The 24,400-nt window shown below is 45.6% G+C and overlaps 1 protein-coding gene across 7 annotated transcripts in view; it reads left to right on the plus strand.

Annotated features, from left to right (window-relative positions):
- The first annotated feature begins 4,147 nt into the window (after positions 1 to 4,147).
- Positions 4,148 to 24,400, plus strand: part of LOC311433630 (solute carrier family 22 member 2-like) — a 29,891-nt gene continuing 9,638 nt past the window's right edge. For 4 of the 7 annotated variants that reach the window (XM_084512948.1, XM_084512949.1, XM_084512944.1 and 1 more), the window contains exons 1-7: positions 4,148 to 4,279; positions 5,454 to 5,596; positions 6,027 to 16,636; positions 17,980 to 18,083; positions 22,103 to 22,257; positions 23,162 to 23,330; positions 24,165 to 24,279. In XM_084512948.1, coding sequence (XP_084369074.1) covers positions 16,226 to 16,636; positions 17,980 to 18,083; positions 22,103 to 22,257; positions 23,162 to 23,330; positions 24,165 to 24,279 — 954 coding nt within the window. In that variant the 5' untranslated portion in view covers positions 4,148 to 4,279; positions 5,454 to 5,596; positions 6,027 to 16,225. Of the gene's footprint in view, positions 4,280 to 5,453; positions 5,597 to 6,026; positions 16,637 to 17,979; positions 18,084 to 22,102; positions 22,258 to 23,161; positions 23,331 to 24,164; positions 24,280 to 24,400 lie in introns of those variants that run through there. The other 3 variants (XM_084512946.1, XM_084512945.1, XM_084512950.1) reach the window with 3 other exon arrangements.

The following is a 24,400-nucleotide window of genomic DNA, read 5'->3' on the forward strand; positions in this document are numbered from 1 at the left end:
TGAAGGAGAGGAGGGGCGTGCGTTTCCTTTTTATCCAGAATGTTAAACGGATCGTGTAATAAAATCTGTTAACTCCTTAGGGGTGGGTGAGGCACTAATGCCTGCTGCCACCCCAGCTGTGGTAAGTACACGGGCATGAGGGCAAAGCAGAGAGCTGAGTGGGAAGGAGGCCAGGGGCTGCTGCTGAAAGCAGCAGTGAGGGATGCAGCTTCTCTGCGGGGCAGCAGGGGCAGAAGGAAAGTTATCTCAACGTGAGCCATAAAGCCTTCCCTTCGGCAAGGAGAAGTGAGTACTGCGGCGATGTTTATTTACTTTTCCAGAGCTCTACTTCACCCCTCACCTCCTGCACAGATTTAATTCGCAAGTCTTTCCTTTGTACAGTGGAATTAAAGTGAGGCTCACAAACTATTCTGTCCAAAATACAGTTTTTTGGTGGCTTTTTTTTTTTTTTTTTAATTTGGCTCCACCTATTAATAAAGGGCTTCTATATGACCTTGTTCATTTTATTTTCACAAAGTCTCCCAAATATTTAAAAGATCAGTTATGAGTTTCTCCTTCTGTCCTTCAGAATGAATGGAAAACTAATCTTGTGCTTTTCTGTTCTGCTGTTCTTTTTGAGTGAGGGGAGAAGGGAAGGGAAAGCCAAGGCTGGGGTTCATTCTGTGTGCTCATGGGCACGTCTTGTTGCCCTGAGTGAGATCAGTGGCAACAGCAGGTATTTTGCACTTTGCTCAGGATTTTAAGGTCCACAGCCCTTCTCTTCCCTTGCAGGAAGAAACACAGGGCCAGCACTGATGAAGAATGTCTCCAGAAAACCCTTGTCTCCTGTTCCCTGTAGCTTTGACCATGGATGTCTATGGCTTTGGGTAGAACTCAAATTTCCAGAACAGCCAGATCCTGTCTAAGGAAGGCTCTGATCACTGTACAGACTATCTGACATGGATTTTGTAACTGCCATGAAGACCAGTGCTGTGGTGTGAGCCTGCAAAGATGTGTGTTGCAGGGAGACAAGCTGCTGTGCTTGCATCAGAAAATGCTTTCAAGGGAATTTCTTTTGGCTCCTGGTTATGCTGTTTTGCAGTAATTGAACTTAGGGGTGATGAAAACGTCACCTTTGGGTCCAGGTCTGTGTCTAACCAAAAGGGGCACAGTCTGATGGCTGGTTTTGAAAAGGAGGAGCTATTTTATCCCAGCTGGGCTAACTGAGGGCTGATCATGCTGGGATGTCAAAGGTGAGGTGGCTTATCCTGACAGCTCGCAGTGGCCAAGAAGGTTGTCTCTTCAGGGACCTCCACAAAGACAAACAAATGGGGACAGAGCCTGATGCAGGCATCAGCTCAGCCTGTGCACTACCCTCACAGCTCCGCTTGAGGGTGTATCTAACATCCATGGCTCCTCAAGCCTTCCCCAACAAAAAATGTGGCTTTTAACCCTCTCAGGTATGGGCTCAGCTCTGAACCACAAGGGCTGGTCCCCTGTCAGCCATGTAACAGCACAGCCACACTCAGCTTTTTACCTATTTAAGAAACCATCAGTTTCCAGTTAACCAGTGGAGCTAGACCAGAGACAGTCGAGGGAGAATTTGGTCCAACATTTAAACATTGCTTCTGGAGCTTCTTTATTTCCCCAAAGTACATACGGTCTAGTAGCTGGATCTCGAAATTTCATGGATCTCACCCATTATGCTCCAGTTATGCATAGCATGTGCACCACAGCCTGCCAGAAAACCTAGCAGCTGAGAGAAATCAGCACTAATGTCACAGCAGTGGAAATCTGGGAATGTTCATAACATTCCCCACTGTAATTTCTCCTGGTAGATGTGAAGGTTCATTCAGCAAAGTCAGTTCAACTGTCTGGTATACACAGTTTCAAAGTGACCTTAAGTTTGTAGTGTTCACTAGTGTTTTCATTTCTTGCTCCAAAAACAGCTTATCAGTATTTGCCACCATATCAATGTGCTGCAAGACTCTGGTTTGTGAAAGAAATTTAAATATCCCAGTGAGAGGTGCATGAGATTATGTATTACGGTTACTCTGCAGCAAGCAATTCCCATTTTTGCTGAGGCTTTCCTGGAACTTGAACTTTGCATGCTGCGAGAGATGAACACGTCTGAGAATGGAAAGATGATGGTTTGTATACAAAGCCTGCAACTGTAGCCTCTTGAAAAAAATGTTTTTGAGGATGGATCTTGAGGTCAAACCATAATTCTAAGCATTTTATCCTACGCATACAGTTAAAAAATATTCTCTTTGATACTGGGAGATAAGCAAGGGAAGAAACAGCTCAGGAAAACCTTGACTGGTGAAGAAGACAGAAGCAGTAAAAATAGATGAAGAGAAGTGAATAGCAAGAGGGAAGGGGAAGAGTGGAAAGGCAGCAAGCCAGGGAAAGAGTAGAGGCAGAAGGAGCCATGAAAGGGGAGCAGAGGAGAAAGAGATATAGAAGAACAACTAGATTACAAACATAAACATCTTTAGAGCTGTCTTAAAACCCTAAATGTCACAACTATTTCAAAAACAGAATGAAAACTGTGTAGTCTAAAGGAGGAGACACATACGTTCCCCGTCTACTCATGGCACTAGACTACTGTTTATACTAGCCTGGAGAGCTACCCCAATCAAACAAACCCTGGAAAGTTCCAGTTTTAGTGCAACACCCTGTATAATTGTTACCAGTACTTCAGAGAAACACTTAAAAACTTCAGTGTTCTTGTTTTGGACAACATAAGCAGTGAGGCAGTGACATCAATCAATTTGCAGACACCACCCTAGATTATAGCATTATTTCCTTGATAAAATTACACAGCAAAGCACGACCTAAGTTTTAATGTCCTACGGACATATGCCTCTTGATATATGAAAGAAGGCCTGGGAGCGAGACTGGACAGTCATCTACCACCATTCATGTTATGCGACTGCTTATGTGACTGCTGCTTCGTTTTGCACCAAATTTTTATCTCCCAGACAAGTTTACTACAGGCTAGACAGTCCTAAGCAGCAGGGGTGCAAACCAGTCTGTGTCACATCATCCTAGGGCCAGGAGACTGCCTACACCAGCCTTTCTTCAGCCCTCCATGCCAGGAAAAGGGGCTGCCTGTCTACTGGGCCACAACCCTGCATTTCAGGGTTGTCTGAACCTCCACTATCTGGTGACCCCACTGCAGAGACCACCACACCTAACTGGGCAGTAGTAGCTCAAGGCATGTTGAGAAGATCTTAATGGCAAAGCTTGGTTCAAAGCAGAAGATGGCAGGACCCTTTTGTGTTCTTGTCCACTCACTTCACCTCCAAGAACTATCTGCATCCCATGGGTCTGGCTGTCCTGTACAGAAAGCATTTTTATGCCATGCTGAAATGCAAAATTTTCATCTCCTTCTTTTATCTCCCCATTCTTTCCCTTCAAGATTTCCTTTTTCTTTCCAAGAGGTGCAAATCTATTCAACGGAGTATGTCCTTTCCCAGGCCTCCAGGATCAGCTTAGCTATCTGCAGGCTAACTGTGAGACATGGGAAAGGTCAGCTCCAAACAACAGGGTTTCCACCTTTTGGCAATCCATGAAAGCAGTGCACAATGCACTATACTCCCCTCCCTCACTATTTCCATGGCCTTTAGGCTATTTTTACCATCTTGGTTCCAAGAACAAATATAAATAAATGTAGTTCTAGGAACTGTAGAGTACAACAACCAGGGGGATCTGTACTCATCACTAGGACAGCAGCTGAAACAGCAGAGAAAAATGGGGACATGGGGAGAAAAGGGAAAGCCCAAACATGATAGAAAAAACAAAGTGTGAAGGGAAAAGCAAAACAGAAGCGATGAGGAACACACGGGGGGAGCAGTAGTGACCACTACAGTGACAGGCTGTATTCCTGTCACTTTGGGCAAGTATAGACCAAATTTACAGCAGGGGAAGAAGACATCTTCTACCCCCCAGCCAGCACTCACTCCTACACCTGTAGCTTTTCCTCCTGCCACCCTGGTGCAGAGGGTGGGAGGCTGAAGGGTTTAGGTACCAAAGCTCCAGGGGAGCTCGTCCCTGCTGCTGGCAGTGACATCTGCTGCACGAGGCATGCCAGGGCAGCTGCACACTGTCCCTCTTTGCCTGCCAGAGAAGATCAGGTGCTGGGCGTCTGTGTGCCCATGGATAGTGTGCACCCATATCCCACTGGCTTTAATCCTACTCTTGTGAGGGAACAAAAAGCATCACAGCTTCCCTGTGACCAACGGAAGGAAGGACAGCCAGAGGAAAAGGGATTCCTGTGCATGCATTTTTACGGTCGGTAAGTGGCTTCCCTTGTCCTTTTCCACTTCACCCGGTCACTCTAGAGATCCGCAGAGAGGCTGCACTACCTTCCTGTTCAGATAAATATGCCATGATCACAGAGTACATTTGTCAGGACTCTTGACAATGACTTTGAATAACCGAGCATTTTGGTCACAAGACAAGACAGCCCAAGTTCAACAAAGACTAGTTTACACAATGGAATGTACAAGGAATTCTCCAGAGATGGGTGTAAAGGCCTGCTTAAAAAAAAAAAAAAAAAAAAAAAAAAAAAAAAAAAGTATCCTCCTGTTGTCAGACAGCTGTCAATCACAAACTTTTGTTCTCTCTCAGCTATCCCTGCCTCATCTGCTGCCTAGAAAGACGGGAAAATTACGTCATTTTTGCTTGTGTTTTTTGTTGTTGTTGCATACCCCTCCCTTCTGATTCTGTTTGCATCCAGTTTGGAAGCAAGTGTTTCTCAATACTAAGAAAAGGGCTGTGCGTGAAAGTTTCCAGCCCAGATTTGTGACAATAAAGGTTAAATATTTACATTACATCAAGGATGGTGTCAGTGTAATTTGGATTTCCAGGGCTGCCACTCAATAGCTGCCTGCTTCTCTAGCTGTTTTGGATGTGTAACTTCACACACACAAAAGCACAAAAACCCTGCAGAGTTTCTAGCATTAGTATTTTTAATATACTTCTGTACCATTTCTCAGTTTGCTGTTTTATCAAAAATTGTCAATGAACTTTTTTTTGGTGATCTTTCTATTGCATAATCTCTCTTTCCGAGAACACTTATGAACTTTGAAAACCACTCAGCTGGTGAGTGTAACGAGAAAGCTGACAGTCATACATTTTAGGGAAGGTAATAGAGCACTTCTCTAGAGATCACCACTGTTCATCTTATGGACAGCTTTATGTAGAAGAAGCATGACTCAGTGTAGAGAGTAACTGAGGTTCAAAATAACCAACAAATCTGAATATCTAGCTGATCAAAATCAACATGGGAGAATTAATATACACCTCATACTTATGAAAACTAACAAAACAAACAAAACAAAACAAAAGGCAAAAATACAAAAAAAAAAAAGAAAAGAAAAGAAAAAAACAAACAAAACAAACGAAAACCATAGTCTTTGTTTCTGCCTTTTTCAGATACCTTTATTTATTTTTTTTTTTTTTTAAAGCCATCACTAAGAAAGACCCAAGGTACAGCCCTGCAGAAAATACAAAAGGCTGCCTGAGCAGGGTAAGTTCAGAGCAGCAGCAGGGACTCAGCGCACTCCATCAGCAAAAGTTGGAGTCATCCTGGAAGGATAGATGGGAACAAGTAATTCTTCAACACCTTCCTCTAATCTCCGTGTAGTTGTTTTTGGAAGCTCTTAGTGGTAACAATCTATTTATAGTTGACTTTGTTTTTGTAGTTTATCTCTCCTGTAACACAGTGTCCTTTGTCCTAACTGCAAAATACTAACCAGAAAGAATTCTGTACAGCTGGGTTCTCACCCCTTGCTTGATGAGCATGCTTTATTAATAGGAAGAGGGACCAAGCCACTTCCATCAGGCTGTTTAGCTGGGCATACACCCTCGCTCTTCGTGATCCAACACCTCGTGTGCTACTCAAAATGGGCATCTTTAGATGTGTGGACCTACCACAGGGTATTCCAATTACTCTGTACTTTCAGCTGTTTTAACACGTATTTGCTTTTAAATGTCAGTACATTTATTACACAGGATTTGTTTTATTTTCCTTTCCCTAGTAAATGTTCCTGAGCGTACTGAAGAAAAAATACAAAGATGTAAATGAATAGTGTGGAGACCCAAAGCAAGGCTGATTCAACAAACATTAAAATTCAAGGCAGAAAAGGAACTGATTACATTGGTCTGAGATTCTGAAAAAACGAGCAAGCAGATGAGCTGAAACAAAGGGAGTTCAAGCTGAGTGTTTCTTAAAAGCTGCAGAATTCCCATCCATTTTCCTGTGAAAAAACCCTGCAGTGACTGGATGGAAACCTTAACACCTACGTCTTTGGAAGCTGGACCAGACAAAATAATACAGCTGGCAGAGGGAGTCTGGGGCTACCAAATGGTGAAGGGATACCAACAGCCATGGGCAAGGGATGGGACCATAGCTCCAGCCCAGCTCCATGTTGGCCAGTTGCAGTGGAATAGGGAAGCAGGGAAGGGCCCCTGTGAGGTGATGGAAACCCTGGGGCAGTGCCATCAGGGCACGTGGCCTTCCCTGGAGACAGGCCTTGAAGCCTACAGGGCAGCCACTACTTCCAGTCCTAACCATCTGCTCCTCTGCACTGAGATGAGGAGACAGGGATGGACCGCCTCAGTGAACACGCAGTTACTGGACTAACAGCCAGATCCCTCAAACTCAGATTTAGGAGACTCGCCCAAACTTGAACTTTATTTAAATGCAATTTAGATGATTAATTCATACAGCATTTTTAGCAGAATGATAGCTGAAGAAAAGCAGAAGGGGCTTACTTCAGTTTTGTTTGATAAATGAAAACAGCAGTGTTAGCACGATTTCCACATATACATCAGCACAGCTGCTGGCACCACCTTGATGGTGCCTACACCAGCCGAGCACAGGGGCTGTCAGAGCTCCTGCAGGTGCTCCTCCTCATCAGCAGCAGGACAGCAGCAACTTGAAGGAGTCGCTGACCTGGGTGGAAAGCACTGAGGTGCGCATGCCTTTGGCTGAGGTTTGGTGAGGTTTGGTGGCACCACACTGGTGGCCAGCGGTGGCAGCCAGTGGTGGCCAGACCAGGCCCTGGCAAGGTGGCACAGGTGGCTCCCAGGGGCAGCCGGGGTGCTGGGAGAGAGGGGAGCTGCTGCTCCACAGGTGGCTGTCACTCCCGGGGGGGTTGTCAGTGCTGAAAATCAGCACCTGTGACTGCTAATGCAGAAGTAATGCTATCACCACCTCAAATGTCCTTAGGGATGTGGTTTTTCTCTGCACTCACTCAGCCCACATCACCAGCCACCCCCAGTGCCTGCTTAGGAAGCTTAGCTCATTTCCTTAGAGCTCCTTTAGCCTTTTAGTCACCTACAGTCTTTCCAGATATTCTTCAGCTTCTCGCTTGCTATCCAGCGGTTTTATTTAGCAGCTCTAGATGCATTTTTTTAAGATTTTTTTTCATAGAGTTCACTTTGCCTGGAAACCCCAAGATAACCACAGCAAGGCAGAAGTTTAAACAAAGTTCTTGTGTGCTATCATCTGACTTAAAAGCTTTTCTCTGAACACTTGCCTCCTGCAGTTATCTAAGAGCACATACAACTGTTACAGTAAGTTCTTGATAAGATCAAAGTTTGGGAGTCTGCAATGTATTTTTTCCCTGCTTGGTAGCTGTCAGATTTGTTCTGAACCAGGTACATCTCTGTGCTGAGGTTTGCATACCCAGCTGCATCTACCCTGCCCAAATTCACTGAAGAAGATGATGTCTCCTACTTGGTCTGGTCCTTGATAGATGTATTTCTATCTGCTATTCCTATTATGTCTATAGAGTTCAATACAACAATGTTTTTCATGAATTTAAGCCACATGTATCCCAGACACCAGACGTGTCTGATGAGTATTTATGCACTGTTGGAAGCAATGGCAAACATGGAGACTCTCATCAGTATGGCTGCAAGGCTCCTATCACTGGGTAAAAATGATGCCAAACACTAAGCTGGCATGGGGTTGCTCAGCTGATAATGGTTCTCCCAGAAAGTACTGAAGAGACCTTCTGGCTGAGGTCCCTCAAGTTATGCTGTCATCCTGGGGCTGGCATTGAGACCCGTGTAAAAGCAGAAAGTTGGCACAGACCCTACATCATGTGCACTAATTCAACAGAGGACAAATGCCAAATGCCCAGGAGCAAATCAGGTCAGCACCGTGTGCTGTGTGACCTGGGACCCAGCGCTGATGTTACTGGTGTGCTCAGTTCTGCTGCAGGCCCCAGTGGAGGCATACATACCCTGAGGTCGGGTAGAAAAGTTGAGATCGTGGCATCTGCTGCTGCCACCAAGGAACAGCTGTAGTAATATATCGACATCACTGCAAGGTAGCTATAGGCTGCCTCCCCACCCACCCACCATCCGCCCCACACCCTAAGGATGTAGTAACACATTTATTATCACATATATCACTGTGAACAGTCAGTCACATGGATGCTCCCCACACTGTGACTCATTGCCTTGGCCACCCACTGCCAGTCTTACAGGCTCATGGAGATACATTGAGTTCAGGCTCCTAATTTCCTGGTGCACTCACAGTCCACCTGCTTTTGCATTTAATCCCCATGGGAATAGCCCAATAATTCAGAAAGTCATTGGGAACCTCTTGTAATGGATGGATGGCTTGCTCAATAGGACTGTCAGGGCACACATTTTACAAGGTCACTCAGTCTGAAATACCTTTCTGCAGAACAGTCTGTGCTCTGTAAAACCGTCTGTGCTGCCGGTTTTACCACCTCCGCCTGGGAAAGCCACCGTGAGCCCAGAGGGAGGTGGTGTTTGGATGTCAGTGCCTGCTGGCCACGGGCTGCTGTTTGACCACCACCAGCTCGGTAACACAAGATCCTCCCTGTGCACACACTGCTCCCATGCACTCACAGTGACACACCGTTTTTGCCATACATGTACTTGAATCTTCTGTGGCTCCTTTTGTGAATGCTTCCTGCACTTTGTCCTTGTTTTTATCTCTATTTGACTTGGAGGCCAAGCTTCCGCAGTCACTCAGCTAATGTGCTTGACTCGGCACCTCGGCTCCAGGCCACCAAGAGACTCTTCCACTGGGACCTCCCCTGCCCTCAGCTACCCAGGTCCTCTGAGCCCAAGAGCAGACCCAGTCCAGTCCCAGAATGGCCCCGCTCTGGATTTATGGTTCACCTGCACAAAACCCCGCAAAATAGCTGTGATTTCCTAAGCCCTATTCCAAACAGTATGTTTGGCTTCAGTGCTGCCTGCTAGCAAGTTTCCTTGCCCTTCAACCTGGACAACCCCCAGTTCTCCAACCAGCCTCTTTAGTCTAGTAAAGTCTCACTGCAGTTACAGGAGTCTGGGGATAAACTGAAGGAGGACTGTCTGCATTCATAATGGATCCAGCCCCATGACTATTGTCCCTTCTGGAGTTAAGCTACTGGCCATTGCTCCTTGGCAGCTTTCTTTATTCTTGCAGACCCAGTGGGATTGCACTTACCTTATCTCATTTGTAGTTGCAACTGGCCTTGTGTCATCGGTGTGTTTTATTATCTCCCAGAAGTGCAGATGGATGTCCAAATGTTCGTGAAACCAAACTACAGGATATCAAACCCCAAAATCTTAAAACTCAAGCTAAGATATGTAAATAAAATTAAAGAGCGGGAGCTCTCGTGTTTCCAGAAGGGAAGGCATGAGAACACCTACTATGAGAGGCAGGGTTGGATAGCCCCTTCCACAGGGGCAGCAACTCACTTGCACCCATACTGTGCCAGAGGCAGCAGACCAGAGTCGAGCACTGAACCTCACCTATAAAAGTGCCTTTTCTCAGCTACAAGAAGGTGGGGTTTACAAGCAATTTGAACAGAAGCAATAGCTTCATCTGCTACTTTATGGAAAGCCCTTTTAGGAGGACAAATACCAGAGCTAATAGCATCTGTGTTTGTAAACAAACACTGGCAGGCTACATCACAGCTGTGTGCATCTGATATTTACTTCCCCAAAGATTCAAGCTAGCAGAATGTATCTGAACTGCTTTTGCATCCAGAAAAATAAAATAAAATAAAATAAAATAAAATAAATAAAATAAAATAAAATAAAATAAAATAAAATAAAATAAAATAAAATAAAATAAAATAAAATAATTAAACTCAGAGGCTGAAAAGTCTTTCGATACAGTCTTTCAGCCACCTTAGCAGCTGCTCTGTGATATGTCAAGAGCAAGGCTGCCAGAAATTCAGAAAATTGGGTCTCATAGTGCTATACTTTTCACTCCACTAGGGCCTGCAACAGCCCAGCACTCCAGGTAGCTATATATTTCTGCCTTGTAAATCCCAAGGGATTTCAGCTGAATGCCAAGGACAAGGCTTGCAGGCGCAGCCAGTGGTTGAGGCAGGGCATAGAAGTGAGTTAGGGTCTCCAAAGAGAACCAACTGGTCTTGAAGGACAGCAGCAGTCTCTCCCCATGCCCTCGTGTTCCTCTCTGTGTTCCCTGGGTCAGGGCGTGTTGCTCCAGTGATGATGCTGAGGCTGGTGGGTATGTGCCAGAGCAGAGCTCCAGAAGCAGGGGATGGGGGCTCACTGCCACTGGGATGCACTGGGAGCAGAGCCCCACGGTGGGAAGGAGGCATCCCCGCTCTGATCTCTATGGGCAGGGCAGCCTTCCCCCCCCCAGTTTGCTCTTGAGCTGGTGTGAGGTGCCTGGGGCACGTCCACACTTCACGTCACATTCTACAGCTGTAATACCCTGTCTGAGCAGAGACAAGTACATGATTAATATATGTATTGTAGGAACTAATTAGGCACTCACACACCCAAGAACTTACTACAAAACTAAATGCTTGCAATTGACTGTGTATTTAAGTCTTGCTCAACAGGGCCAGTTCTCAGCCCTTGTAGAAATGTATCCTTTGGCTCTCCTGACAGCAAACCCATTTGCTACATTGCCGCTGTTTGCTTTCTCCTATGTTTTTTCTCTTCACTTACAAATTCACATGCTTCCTTTGGGCTATACTTTGTCTGAAACCTATTTAATCCTCCTCTTCCTTCTTACAGGAAGGAGAGAAGGAATAAATGTGTTTAAATTACCCAGCAGTAATGACGCCCAGGCTGAGAACTGTGAGAAAGGTGCTGCCTCAGCATGCTGTGGACCAAAGGGTGCAATTACCCAGCAGATTGCCTCTGACAGTGCAAGTGGTGCAAGCTACCTTTGCCACCAGCAAAAACGTATGTTACGTTGCAGTCTCCCCAGGTTCACTCCATCCTCACTTGTTTATCAAGTTTCTTGTGTAGGATCTATTTTTGTAATATTTCCTGTAGTGTTTGCACTGCTCATCTCATGACACGTCCTGCTCCCTTTAGAGCAGGTGCCAGCAGTTCTCATACACAAGGGAAATAGAACTGAGATTTAGACTGCAAGCCCTTTGGGGAAGGGACTTGTAATTTCCAGCCATAAATGGATGCTCACCATGAGGCTGAAGCTCCAGGACCTGTGTCCTGTGGATGACAGGATGGGTTGAAACATGAGGATAACTGCAGACAGCCCATGCTCCGGGCATGTGCAGAAATTGTGTGACTAGATAGGCAGGTAGTTGTGAGGAAAAAAAAACAATCACACCATCTAAAGAAAAAACATGTATTTTTCCTCCAGTGCTAAGCACTCCCTCCAGACTCTGTACCAGTAGTTGCAGCGCTGTCTGGGCTCCTTTGCTCCCCTCAGTAACCTGTTATCACTGCCCCTCTTGATAAGAGTGGCTGCACACACCCCAGGTGCATTGCAGGATGACCTTGCCATCTCCTTGGTGAGTCAGGGCAAAGCAACAGGACCCCATGGCATGGGTTCACAATGCCCTAGGGCTGCTTCCCTCTCCCTGGGCAGCACAAGCATCCCTCCACCCAACCACAGGTGGCCCATGCACCCTAGTGCTGGTGGCAGAGTAGCTCAGGAGCGTTCCCAGCCCTGGCAAAAGCCATGCCCATGCACAAGTGCACAAGTGCTACGTGCAGAGAGCAAACTCCAGCAACACGTCATGCTCCATGCTGCAGCAGATGACAAAGAGTGAGTACTGGGTGCTGAGTTGTCTTTGTCACTGGCAGAGCTACTCCCATGTTGCACAATACTAGGTAGTAATTAGTGTTCAATGAGGAAATGAGCTCAAGCTGTGACTTTTGGATCTAAAGGCAAATAATGAAAAGCTAGAGGAGTTTGCCAGATATAGTGTGATTATCATCTAAGAAAAATATGTTGTTAGTGCATGAGCCAACCGTAAGGTACACTTTGTTTCTCCAAGTTATAAAATATATTCTCATGGTGTAAATAAATACCAAGTGCAAACACGTGTTGCTTCTAATAACTTAAGCAGCCTAAAACAAAGTGTGTAGGCTCCCTCAATAGCCAGCTCCTAGCTTTTAGATACGTAGCTCCCACTGCTGGGTCTGAAAAATCGAGATCCCATCATGCCAGGAACTGGTGGACTACAGACTCCTGGGCAGCCCAAACTTGCTAAACCATTTTTGACACGCACCTTTCTCCCAGCAGGAGTCAGGCCAGGGCAGGTGCTGCCTGGATGCCCACAGTCAGTGTAACAGTGCAGCCCCACTGGTGAGTTCAGTGCTTCATGCCCTGGTTAATTTGCCAGACATGCCTGCATGTGTCAGCACCTCATCTGGATTAAATACATGCTGCTTGGTGCTCCAGCTGCTACTGATAGCTGTGGGTGCTGACCTCTGCTGTCAGCCACCACTGAGCCTCCTGTTAGACATCTGGATATAGATGTCTGGAGATACCTGGAGCGTCCTGGGCAACAGGCATGGACATCTAGCTCAGACCAGATGCCCAGCATTTGCATGGCTGAAGTTAGCTGAGGTGAAGCCCTGCTGAAAGCTGAAGCTATTTCATCACAAGGAGGACATTCTGCTTCTCTCCTCCTGATCCCAGCCTCCCTCTCCTGGCAGCTCCCAGCCGTGTGGTCCTGACCCTTCCCTTGCACTGACTCTGCCCCTTCTCAGCCCTTTGCTGAGCCCTGCAGGGCAAAACTGCAAGGACAGCAAGGATCAGCCTATGCCTAGTTCACGAGTCGGCTCCACTCATAGAGCACAGGGACCACAAGTGCCAGAACTGGGCATGGAAAAGGGATGGGGAGTGTTGGGGACCTTCACACCAACAGCTCAGACTGGCTCTCCCTGCCTCGTGTATCCGCACCCTAGTGCTCAGGCCGTGAACCCCAGCAGGAGTACAGCTCACCATTTGTTTGGAGGCTTGCGGCAACTCTCCAAGGCTTTCCTATGAATGTGGGATTCCCTCCTTAGGTCTATGGCAGCGTGTGATTGTGACACGCAACTGGTACCATGCCTATAGCTCACTGTTAAATGCTTACATCCTTGGTATACTCACAGGAAAGAGAGTTGTGATAAGGCCTACACATACAGCAAAATGCCTCACCAAAATCATTACTACCTGATGTGGATGACAGAGTGACTCACGAGAAGGAATTCAGTGCAGCAATGATTACTCATGCAAGACTTTTAGAACACCTCAGGAGACACCTCAGCGGAAATGTCCAGTGCACGTCTAGTAAATCATTTTAGCCTTGAAGACCTGAAAACTAAGCTCTCAGAAGAGCTAGCCTGTTATATCTCTCTGCCTTAGTTTCTTGGTCTTCAGGAGTAAGAAGATGCTTTCAGATCTTTGAAAGTCAGGACTATTGTTTGGTAGCAAAGTGTTATTTATACATGTATATGCTGTAATTATCAGTATGCATTATTATTATGGATAAATTAGACCTGCCTTGCATTTGTATCCATATTTTTTTAGAACATAATTTTAGCCTTTGCTTCATTTCCATTTCACCCAGCCCTGTGAGCATACCTCTAAAGCTCAGGAAGGTCAGAGTACAGGAACACTTAACACATCTTTTGGAAGGCTGATTGTAAAGCAGGCAAGGTAATGTTTCACTGCTTAAACTGAAGAGATTACTGATTATACACAGTAAAGTTGTCACAGCTGATGGTTCGTTTCATGGACCTGCCACTGCAGGGCAACATGGTTCTTCTGCTGGAGGCTCAGCCAGCTTTTGCTAGCAGAGCAGCTTGGGCTTTGTTCACCTTGCTCCTCTTGCTGATGTTACACATTGTGCATCAATAGAGCCCATATACAATCCTGTTTAGGTTCTTGGAATAAAGATGTCACCCTGACAAGCTATCATGCTGCCTCTGTTTACATGCACTCGTATCCAGCAGCAGAACTGCATGCATGCTTGCTCCCTGCTCCGATCCCCTCAAAACTGAAAGAGTCTGTCTGCAAAACACCTTAAAGTGACCAGACAGACAGACTCGAGTATTCTCAGGTGATGAGAGTGACATGCCATTATGTTGGCAGGATGAACCACTGAGGGTGTACTGAGGGAAAGTGCCGTAGCCAGGGCATGCCCGCTCCATCCCCTCAGCCCTTGTCATACCAGCACAGACACTGACGGGCACACTGAGCCCCGCTGAGCTGCTGGGTGAATCCCCTGCAGATAGACAAGTCCAGGAGGATGGAACCATCCAGACTGAGCTGTGCCCTTGGCCAGGAAGCAAAGCTGAACCAAATGGCCTTTCTTCACAGAAACTACTTTCCAAAGTGGTCACTGAGGAACCAGCACATGAGGAAGGGTTAACGCAATGTTTGTTAGGGAAAACTACTCAGTTCCCCTAAGACTGGTGTCACTGTACACAGGAGAGAGTCTTGCTATGACATTCAAGGGCAGCTCAGATATCGATAACAAAATCTTCTGGATCCCATTTAATATCTGCAGCTACTCAGTAGCTTACTGGCAATACAAGAGAATGCCTAAGACATTTTCCCAGAGAAGGAACATCAATGTACCTTAAAAGTGGAGACACAACCTTCTGGCAGAAAAACTGGCATTGGACCCTGTAATTGTATCAGTCTTGTATCCTCCACTGTGAAACTACACTGGACAGAATCAGGAAAGGGAGTAAAGTGCATATCCAGGATGCTTTATGCGCTTCTTGCTGCAATTAATTAAGCTTTGGCTGACCCAAATTTTAGCTAAGAATGAACACACCAGATACATGCACTGCTGAGTCGTGTGTGTGCAGGTGGGAGTAAGGTCTGAAGGATGCTTGTGCAGTGAGGTCCTGTCACTGACCTGGAGCATTCACAAAGGGAATAGCCTGTTCCCTGCTTCTGATGTAAAACAGACTTGAACAGAGATAGCTGAACAGTTTCGTTGTAAACGGTCAAAGGTCTGCTCCTTTCTTAACGGTAAAAGATGTTTATTGCAAAGCAGCAGTCCCTTTCGTGATTCACGACAGTTCCTAGGTATGACTGTCATAGCAATTCAGCAGGGCTTGTTATTAATAGTCCTTTAAAATATCATATTACTTATCACTTCTGTTTTCCTCCAAAGTTCGTTTAGTTTTGTGCCTCGTAAATCTCAGGGAGGTCACTGAGTGTCCCTGGGAGAGGCATTAACTCTGTGACATCCACCTGCCCAGGGATTCCCTTCAGAAGCACTGAGCAAGCTGCAAAGTCATTTCATTTTGGCTGGAAAAGAGCGACAATAAAAACTGTCTTCAGAACATTTACAGGAAGAATTATTCTTTAAAAAGCCAAAGCCTTTGCCCACAGATGTTTTTGTTCAAATCCACACCTCTGATGCACTGAATCTTTTCCAGTTCCCCATCACTTCTTACATTACTTGACAAAAGCTAATTTTTACAGGGGAAGCAAATGGGGAACAACATGAAAGGACCTTATGTAACCGCAGTTATGGGAACACAATAGAAATCATCCCACACAGCAAAACAGACCAAAGATGCCTCCATTCCTTAAGCGCATGCTCAGGTCTTTCAGTTGCTCATATACAGAGGAGAGAATGACATTGCTTTAGAAATATTTATGATCTCTGTTAAATGGAAAACGCTGGACAAAGGAATCATTGCCTGCCCCATACTGTGCACTGACAGACTGTCAATGACTTGAAATGGCCATAATGTAGGACACCAACTCTTGTATTTCAAGCCTGCCACATACAAAATAAAGCAACGAAAGAAGGCCAAAACATGAGAACCAAAGTTTGTTTAGAAGGGGCATTTGAGAGACAAAGGTTGCAATGCATGGCTTGATGATTGACCATGTTCTTTAATTATTGGTTTGTGGGTTTTGAACAAACACTTCAGCAGTGATTTAAGCTCACAGCAAAGGCAAAAGCTGTGAAAAGCCACAGTTAGGTATTTTAATGAGCTGCAGCAGAGAAAGATGCCAACCCTGGATGACATTTTAGAGGAGATCGGCGAATTTGGCAGGTTCCAAAAGCAAACCTTTTTCATCCTGTGTTTGCTCTCCGCCGCCTTCACTCCCATCTACGTGGGTGTCGTCTTCTTCGGGTTCACCCCCGAGCACCGCTGCTTCAGCCCCGGCGTGGTGGAGCTGAGCCAGCGCTGCGGCTGGAGCCTGGCGGAGCAGCTGAACCACACCGTGCCTGAGTGGGGCAGCCACGGGACCGCTTTTGGCAGCCGCTGCAGGAGGTATGATGTGGACTGGAACGCGATGGGCCTCAGCTGCACCGACCCCCTGGGCAGCCTCGCAGGCAACCGGAGCTCTGTCCCCCTCAGCCCCTGCCAGGACGGGTGGCTCTACGACTACCCGGGGACCTCGCTCGTCACTGAGGTAAGGCACGGCTCATCTGACATGATCACTCGTGTCTGCCTACCTTAAACTCACTCAGGTTAGAAAGAGGAGGTGAAATAAGGTTTCCAAGCTGAATTCTGGTTACACGTGATTTAGTATTTCCATAAATCATAAAAATAAAGTTTTACTTTTATCCCACCAAATGGTGCAGATTGCTTCTGCAGGTTAAGAGGTGCACAGCAGCTGTGAACTTTGCTTCTCCAGAGCATCCTACATGCTGAACCTTGTTTTAAAAACAAGTGATTGTCCTGGAGGCTGCAATGTCTGAGTTCCTCCTCTTTGGAGGAATCATTGAGGTAAAAAAAAGAAAAAAAAAAAAAAAAAAAAAAAAAAAAAAAAAGCAGTACGATTCCTGTCTCCCAAAAGAAACCACTGCTGTAGAGAAGTTCTTCCCCTCTCTCTTGGGTGCGGGTTGGCAGCCTGCCAGTTGTAAATCAGAAGGAGGTTACAGAGCTCCCTTTCAGTGCAGTGAGAGTCAGTCAAAGCCTGGGCTTTTTGCTGGTGCTAGTGAGGAGTGGGACAGACATATTCTTGGCTCGCCCCGGCAGGGCTCATGGCAGCGTGCTTCAAGGTGCTGCAAAGCCACAAAAGAAAGACTCCAGCTGGCAGATCTCAGCTATGCGGGGGCCTCTTCCCCTGCCACACACAAGCCTTGATGAAGGTTCCAAAAAGGAGCTCAGGGATTTACTAAAGACTCCTCTTTGACCTTTATGAAAATTACATCTGGCCAACTGCCTGGCTTCTCCCAGCTGCTGCAACTCATTCATTTTGGCCAGGGCTGAGAAAACATCTCCTCACCCACAAGCAGTGTCACCCAAGGGCAGAGCAGAGCCACAGATGGAGCCTATAGTCCCTGTATACACAGACCTCCACTGGTCCGGCGGCAGCCCCACCACCTCTCATGCCCTGCACCGCTTCCACACAGTGCGATGATGCATGATTAGGAGCAGGCTTTGACATCCATGAAGGAAATGGTGCTGCAAGTGTCCTCCAGATTTCAAGCAGATGTGGGGGAGGAGAGGGTGGGATTTTTCTGAGCTTTTTCATTTGTTCGTTCAAAGAGTCTCTGCCTTTCTCACTCCCTTTATGTGTCATTGCATAATCATTTTCCAGGGTGTAACTTTTCTGCAAGTCTGGGATAATCTCTACAAGCCTTGCAGATGTTATTTATAAGAGATTAGATAGTTTCTTTTTCAGTTTTTTTTTTTTGTTGTTGTTTTCTTTTCATTTTTTTCCCATTGGTTTCTTTCCATTACCCATCCTTGACAAGCCATGGTTTGTGTTGAATATTCCCGTTCTTCTAACTGCGCTTGCCCTTGCAGTTTAACCTGGTGTGCGAGGACTCCTGGAAGCTTGACCTCTTTCAGTCATGTGTAAATGCTGGATTTTTTATTGGCTCCATGGTCATCAGCTACATTGCAGACAGGTAGGTAGCGTGCAGGCAGGTGTAAGATGAACTGCTGCCTCTGGTTTTGTTTTCTGCATGTCACTGAATTACACGTATGATTCAAGGAGGAAATGAGTGCACGCAGAACTTGGTTCAAAAGCTCACGTGTCATGTACAAAGGGGTGGATCGTGGTTCCTAAGCCCTTGATTTCAAAGGCTGTTGTGATCCAGGAATTCATGGAAATGTCACGGCGTTCACTCGCCCAGTGGTTTGTGTGGAATTTGCATACTTAGGAGTGAAGAGATTTTGTTTTCTTTTCCAGTGGCAAACTGCAATGGGAGCTCAGAGTTTGAAATGAAATTGTAACTCCCACACCAAGATTTATTTGCCTATCTTGTAATAAATTTTTTTCACGTTAGTTTTAACACTATCCAGCTGGCCAGAAATCAGATTTAAAATAGAAGTGGTTTTGTCAAATGCAGAAATAGAAATAGTTGTTCCTTCCTAAATTTTCTTTGATCCATCCTTTTCTCAGCTGGCTGTATATAATTGGGTCTAGATTTTATTACCCCTCACATTCTCTTTTCCGAGATAAATGTTATTGTGCCATATATCTGCTCACTTTTTTTTTGTTTTGAGGTTATACTCAAAACAAATTTTATGGTTTGTCACTGACCTTCCTGTTCTTCTTTGATGCATTTTTTAGCACAACAGTAAGAGAGACTGGAATTTGGAGAGGTGAAGGTAATGCGGGCTGAACAATGAGACAAAGGCTTCCTTCTCTAGCATTGCCAGTACATCTTGCAGAAATGTTTTTGTGTTTTCTTTTTTCTTGAATTCTCAGAATTTATGAGAGTGCTGATGTCTACAGCCTTTCCTTCCATGCTGAGCTGGCCCCAAAATCAACTTTGCTGAACAGATATTGCCACAGCTCCCTTCTTTTCACTTTTCTTCCTTCTCCAAGCAGAGAGGAAAACAACAGGAAGTTGCACCACTCTCACTCATAGCAGTTCTGTAGAGTGTCTCACAACAAGGATGGGACTGTGTGTCTTGCTGGTCCCACATCATGTTTTGTTGTATGCAAACACATCTTTGGTTAGGCCGTGAGCACCATTTTTGTGGAAAAAGCTGCTACCCCCATGCTGTCCCCTGACAGGGATGAACATGCTTATGAAGAAGCACATCTATGCATAGGTAGGACAGACCACTTTTCAGTCTGCAGAAAACCATTATCTTACTGTCTGTGAACCAGAGCACATTGAAAGCTTTATGCTTAAATAGATTTTTCATCAGAAGATCCTAATTTATCAAAATAACTCTTTCTGGCCACCTCTTGTGTGCTGCTACCCCTGTGGCAGAAAGCTTTCTCAGGTGAAACACATCATATGGTTGCAGAATTACCATAAAGACCCAATGTCCAGTCTTCAGGCCTGGGCTAGAGTCCGTTGTCTGATTTGAAGGATAAAGGTTCACATTCTCAGGCTATTTTTTTGCTTTTCTTCACACATTTTGAAAAATATTGTTTTCTTTTTGCACCAAAAATTTGCAGTAAAACTACAATCTTCTCTGAAATCAAAGCTCTTGTTCTCTGTCCAGTTTTCCAGGCTTTCATACTTGAAAGTATTCCATCCTTTTTCCCAGAACTGATGCTTTGATAATAAGGCACAGCTTATGGGAGCAAAGGACAAGATATGTAGCAGCCATTCTTCCAGGAATGATAGGACATGAAACAGCAGTAAGCAGATCCTGTGGCCATCAGAGGAGCTACTCTTTAAATTCCCTTTCCAGGACAGAGATGGACTAAGCAATAACATTACCTAGCGAAGGCGTTTCTTGGCAGCGTATAGCTATGTGAACCAATGGAAACCAGAAACCTCAATCCCATTTATATTCAATTTTATCTGAAACGCTTTTCTGTGTCAAAATGCTGAAGACTCTTTTTACCATGTCTTATTATCAGGCAAAAGTATGAGAAGACGAGTAGGATATTGTTGATGTTAAGATAATGCAAGTGCTGAGGAGGTTTCTGCCACTCTACTTATTGGCACTCTCTCCCAGTTCTCTGGGGTCCTAAATCAATACAAGCACCCAAGAGCTCAACAAAATCTCATACCCATAGAAAGTTATGCTTAGGGCAAAAACAACTCCAGAAGATTCCATTTTATTAGATGGAATGGGAAAGAGGCCCAAGTTTTGTGTTTGAAATGTCCATTCTTTCCTCATCAGAAATCAGGCATACATATGGAGTGCTGTTTTTCCTGTGCTTTAGGTTGCTGCAACATGATATACTCAGGACAACTCCTGACAACATTTTAGGTACTTCAAAGGGAGGTTTCATCAGCTCTTCTCAAATCTGAACTATGCTTCTCCCAAAGGGATTAGACCTTCTCATTTGCTTCATCAGTCTCTGGGCACGCTTCCAGGCATGGGTGTCTTGGAAAGGGCACCCCTGTTTCCTGAGGCAGCTGCTGAGGTCAGTGCTAAGATGCAGCGTTTGCACATCTGTCATTCATTGCCAGGGCTCTGGGAAAAGGTCTTCTCAGGAGAGGGTTCTCTCGTGGTCTGATAAGGCTCTCTTGAGCCGGCTTTTAAGACAGAGTCAAAAATGTCTGTATGTCAGACAAAAGGAGAGAAGGAAAGTATGAGAGATTTGATCTGCCCATGTTATTGCGGAGAACTAAAGACATTTATTTTGGCTGGTATTTATTATCACGCTATTTTTGTCAGTGGACATTGACAAATTTAATGTTTTTTTAAAATCATACTTCTAAGTGAATATTTGTCTGCTAGAGAACAAATGCCTTCCCAGTGCTCTAGCAAGCTTGTTTCTTTTGGAAACAATCTATTCCTGACTATCTGTGAGTCACTGTGACACAGGGAATGACAAATAACAGGGATGTACAAGACCCCCTTCAAGAAAAGCTCAGCATGTAGCAAAGGTTATTGAGAAAATACGTAAAGATAACAGTTATCAAACAATATACACATGAAAACTATTGCAGCTTTGAAAGATGGGCTGAAGAGCTACATCAGAGCATTTCTTGAACTCATTAACTAAGTCATTAACCAGAAATAAGTTATGAGCTGAAAAAAAAAAAAAAAAAAAAAAAAAAAAAGGATGGGAAAAGTTCCCTGAACTTCCATTTCCATCAAGATGAAAAATGCTGTAAAGGGAAGAGTATATCCAGACCACTACTCAAAAAAAGGTGGGGAGAAGGGGGACAGGGACCATCTCCAGCTTCTTCACAGCATTTGTTTTTCCATCCAGCCCTGCCTGCGTGGTGGGTGAGCAGGGGAGCCTGGCCAAAGCAGGTTGCACTTGCTTTCTGCCCAAGCACCACATGGACTGCTGGCATCCATCACCAGCCTGTGCAAACTAGAAGACTACCAGAGCTCAGGAATAATACAAAGCAAACTAAAACAAAGATGGTGGCTCCTACATGCTCCCATTCCTCCCACTGATGAGCATCGTGCTGTCATGAATTCTCACTTTCCAGTGCCTAGAAATGGTCCTGAAGCCCTCATGTGGTTGCTCCCCTTTTCAACCATATCTCTGAAGAGATACGGTCCCTGTCCTTTCTACTAAGTCTTGCTTCTGGACTGGACCACTCTGCACACCATCAGCTAGATACCAGTGCTCGGACTGCTGTGGCAATGACATTTCTAAGCAAGCACGGTGGCTGCTTGGTTGAGTGCCTCGCACCTGGGCTGTCCTCCACAGGTCTGTTCCCTGGGAGGGCCCAGTCAGGGTAAGGTAAACGAGAGGAAAGGGACAGGGAAGTGCCTTGGGAAGGGAAGGTCAGCTCCTTAAAAACATCACTGAGTAGATGAGAAAACAATAAATTACTGCTCAGGTCAGGACTTCAGGTGCTAGTAAGCCTTTACTCTCCTTGTACCTAAGAAACCACCTGGAACTAGAGCTGCCAGAAGAAAGCACTTGTTATTCCAACAAGTAATGAGGAATGCCATGAGGAATGCCTCCGCCGTTCAGCTGGGGTTTTGTGCAGCCACAAGATGAGCCTTTTTTCCCTTTATTTCTTCTTCTTTCCTTCTGCAGGTTTGGCCATAAGCTGTGCCTCCTGATCACAGTCCTCATCGATTCAGTCTCAGGGGTTCTCGTGGCCTTTGCACCCAGCTACACGTGGGCGGTGGTCTTCCATCTGGTCCAGGGACTGGTCAGCAAGGGGGGCTGGCTGACCGGCTACGTCCTGAGTTAGTTACAGCACCTCACAACTGCACCCTCCGGCCACGACCCCCCAGTTTAGCAGCAGGGCTCACCTCACCTTGGGCCCCCAGTATTTTAGGGATCTGTGCATAGCAAGAGCAGACAGGGACCGTGTGTTATTTACTGCCAAAAGCGGGTGTCTATGAGCCAAGCTGTGTTTTGTTTTGTGAGATGTCTGTCTGAGGATTTACAGGCCTGCAGACTTTGTTATCGAGCCTACTCATATTCCTGGAAAGCTTGCTTCAGCTCGTACATATATGAGTAATAACTGGGAGGTGGCCATAGAAACTAGGGAGTGTTCGTACCTGAAGAGTCACATGTCAAAATGGAGAACAAAGTCTAGAGACAAGAACTGGAAATGCTGCAGAGATACCCACGTTTCCAGGAAAGGCAGCAGCAGCAGTGCTGTTGTTGAGAGACAACATTCATGTTTCGCAGATGTTGTGCCAAAATGGCTTTTGCTGCAGCCCAGCGGGGTGAGGCGGGGGCACGGGGCTGCCAGCAGGCGTTCCCAGATAGTCCTCAGCCAGGAGGGGAGGGAGGGAGAAGGCTGTCTTTGCACATGTTATGGGTGAGCCCTGACACTCCTGGAGGCAGGGACAAAGTCCCCAGCTGGACGGTGGAGGCTTCATGGGCAGCCCCAGCTGTGGCAACCTCCAAACAGTGCAAACCATACTTCCTCAGACCATACTTACTCAGAGCAGTGGCAAAGACCAGCTCCTGTGCCAAACCCACAGCCCATACCACATCCTGCTGTGTTTTACCTTCCATATCCATACCCCCACACCAAGCCGCAGGGGCTCCGCATTGTGCAGCCAGTGGCAGCTCCATTTCCCCAGCTCCCCAGCCCCACGCATTTCCCCTGTGTTTCACGTAACATTATTTTTGCAGCTGCGGAATTTGTTGGCTTAAGCTTCCGGAAGACCGTGGGCGTTATCTACCAGCTGGCCTTCACCGTGGGGCTGCTCATCTTCACTGCTGTGGCCTACGTGCTCCAGCACTGGAGGTGGCTTCAGCTCGCCGTCACCCTGCCCAATTTCCTCTTCCTACTATACTATTGGTAAGTGTTGCAGCTCCCAGCAACCCCAAGCCAAGCAGATAAAAGATGGCGAATGCACCTGGAAGCTGAAGCTGCTTTGCAGAGGACCGTTGCCTTTGGTAGGACTTCCAAGACTAGATCTGGCATTTTTTGGTCGTTCTGTTCACCCTGCCCAGGGGTTTAGCATGAGCCACCTGAGAGCAAGGGACTACCTGCAACACACAGTAATGTGTCTGTGTTTGGAGGCCTTGCCACCCATCACAAAATAAGAAATCATCAGCTTTCGAAAAGTACTTCTAGGTACTGTGAAAAGTGGGATCTTTTAATCATTAATTAAATTTGCTTTGTCTTTAACACCATCTAGTTAATTATTCGTAAAAAAAAAAAAAAAAAAAAAAAAAAAAAAAGTCAATTTTCCCTAGAAAGTATCAGAACCAGATTGAGGAACAGATTTGGTTTAATTATTTTTTCTAAAGTTTATTTTTAACATGGAAGAGCTTAAGGATCAGTTTTGCAGATGTTGTTTTAGCACCTACAGGCTGCGAGTCATTTCTAAAACATATCACACAATCTATCTTAGAGGAATGTTTCCAAACTGTCACAAACTGGTCTTAACATTAAAAAAATAATAATAATAATTAGAAAAAAAAAAATCAGGCCATGTCATCATCCAAGTGGAGCCCAAATCAGAATACAATCACTGACAGCCACAAATACCATTGAATTCAAGACTGCTCACAGGTATTCAACATACCATAGGATCCTAGCATGAGAAATTCAGTTCCATTTTCATTTTACTTCTAACAGAAAAAATGCATTTTCCTGCCTCATGGATGTCATTCTTATGTGTTGCAGGTGTCTGTCTGAGTCCCCCAGGTGGCTGATAACTCAGAAGCAAAATGATAAAGCCATGGAAGTTATTAAGCGCATTGCCAAGGGAAATAAGAAGCAGCTACCTCTCTCGTTCCAGGTGACTGCACTGTGTTTGCTGAAAGCAAACATGTATGCAAAGCTCAGGACTAACAGTGTTCTGAGTTTAAGATTGCTTAGGGCTTAGAGCAGGGAGCAGCTCAGTGACCAGAAGGACAGCA

Source organism: Aythya ferina (assembly GCF_964211825.1).
Source record: "Aythya ferina genome assembly, chromosome: 3".
In the NCBI taxonomy this organism is placed as follows: domain Eukaryota; kingdom Metazoa; phylum Chordata; class Aves; order Anseriformes; family Anatidae; genus Aythya; species Aythya ferina.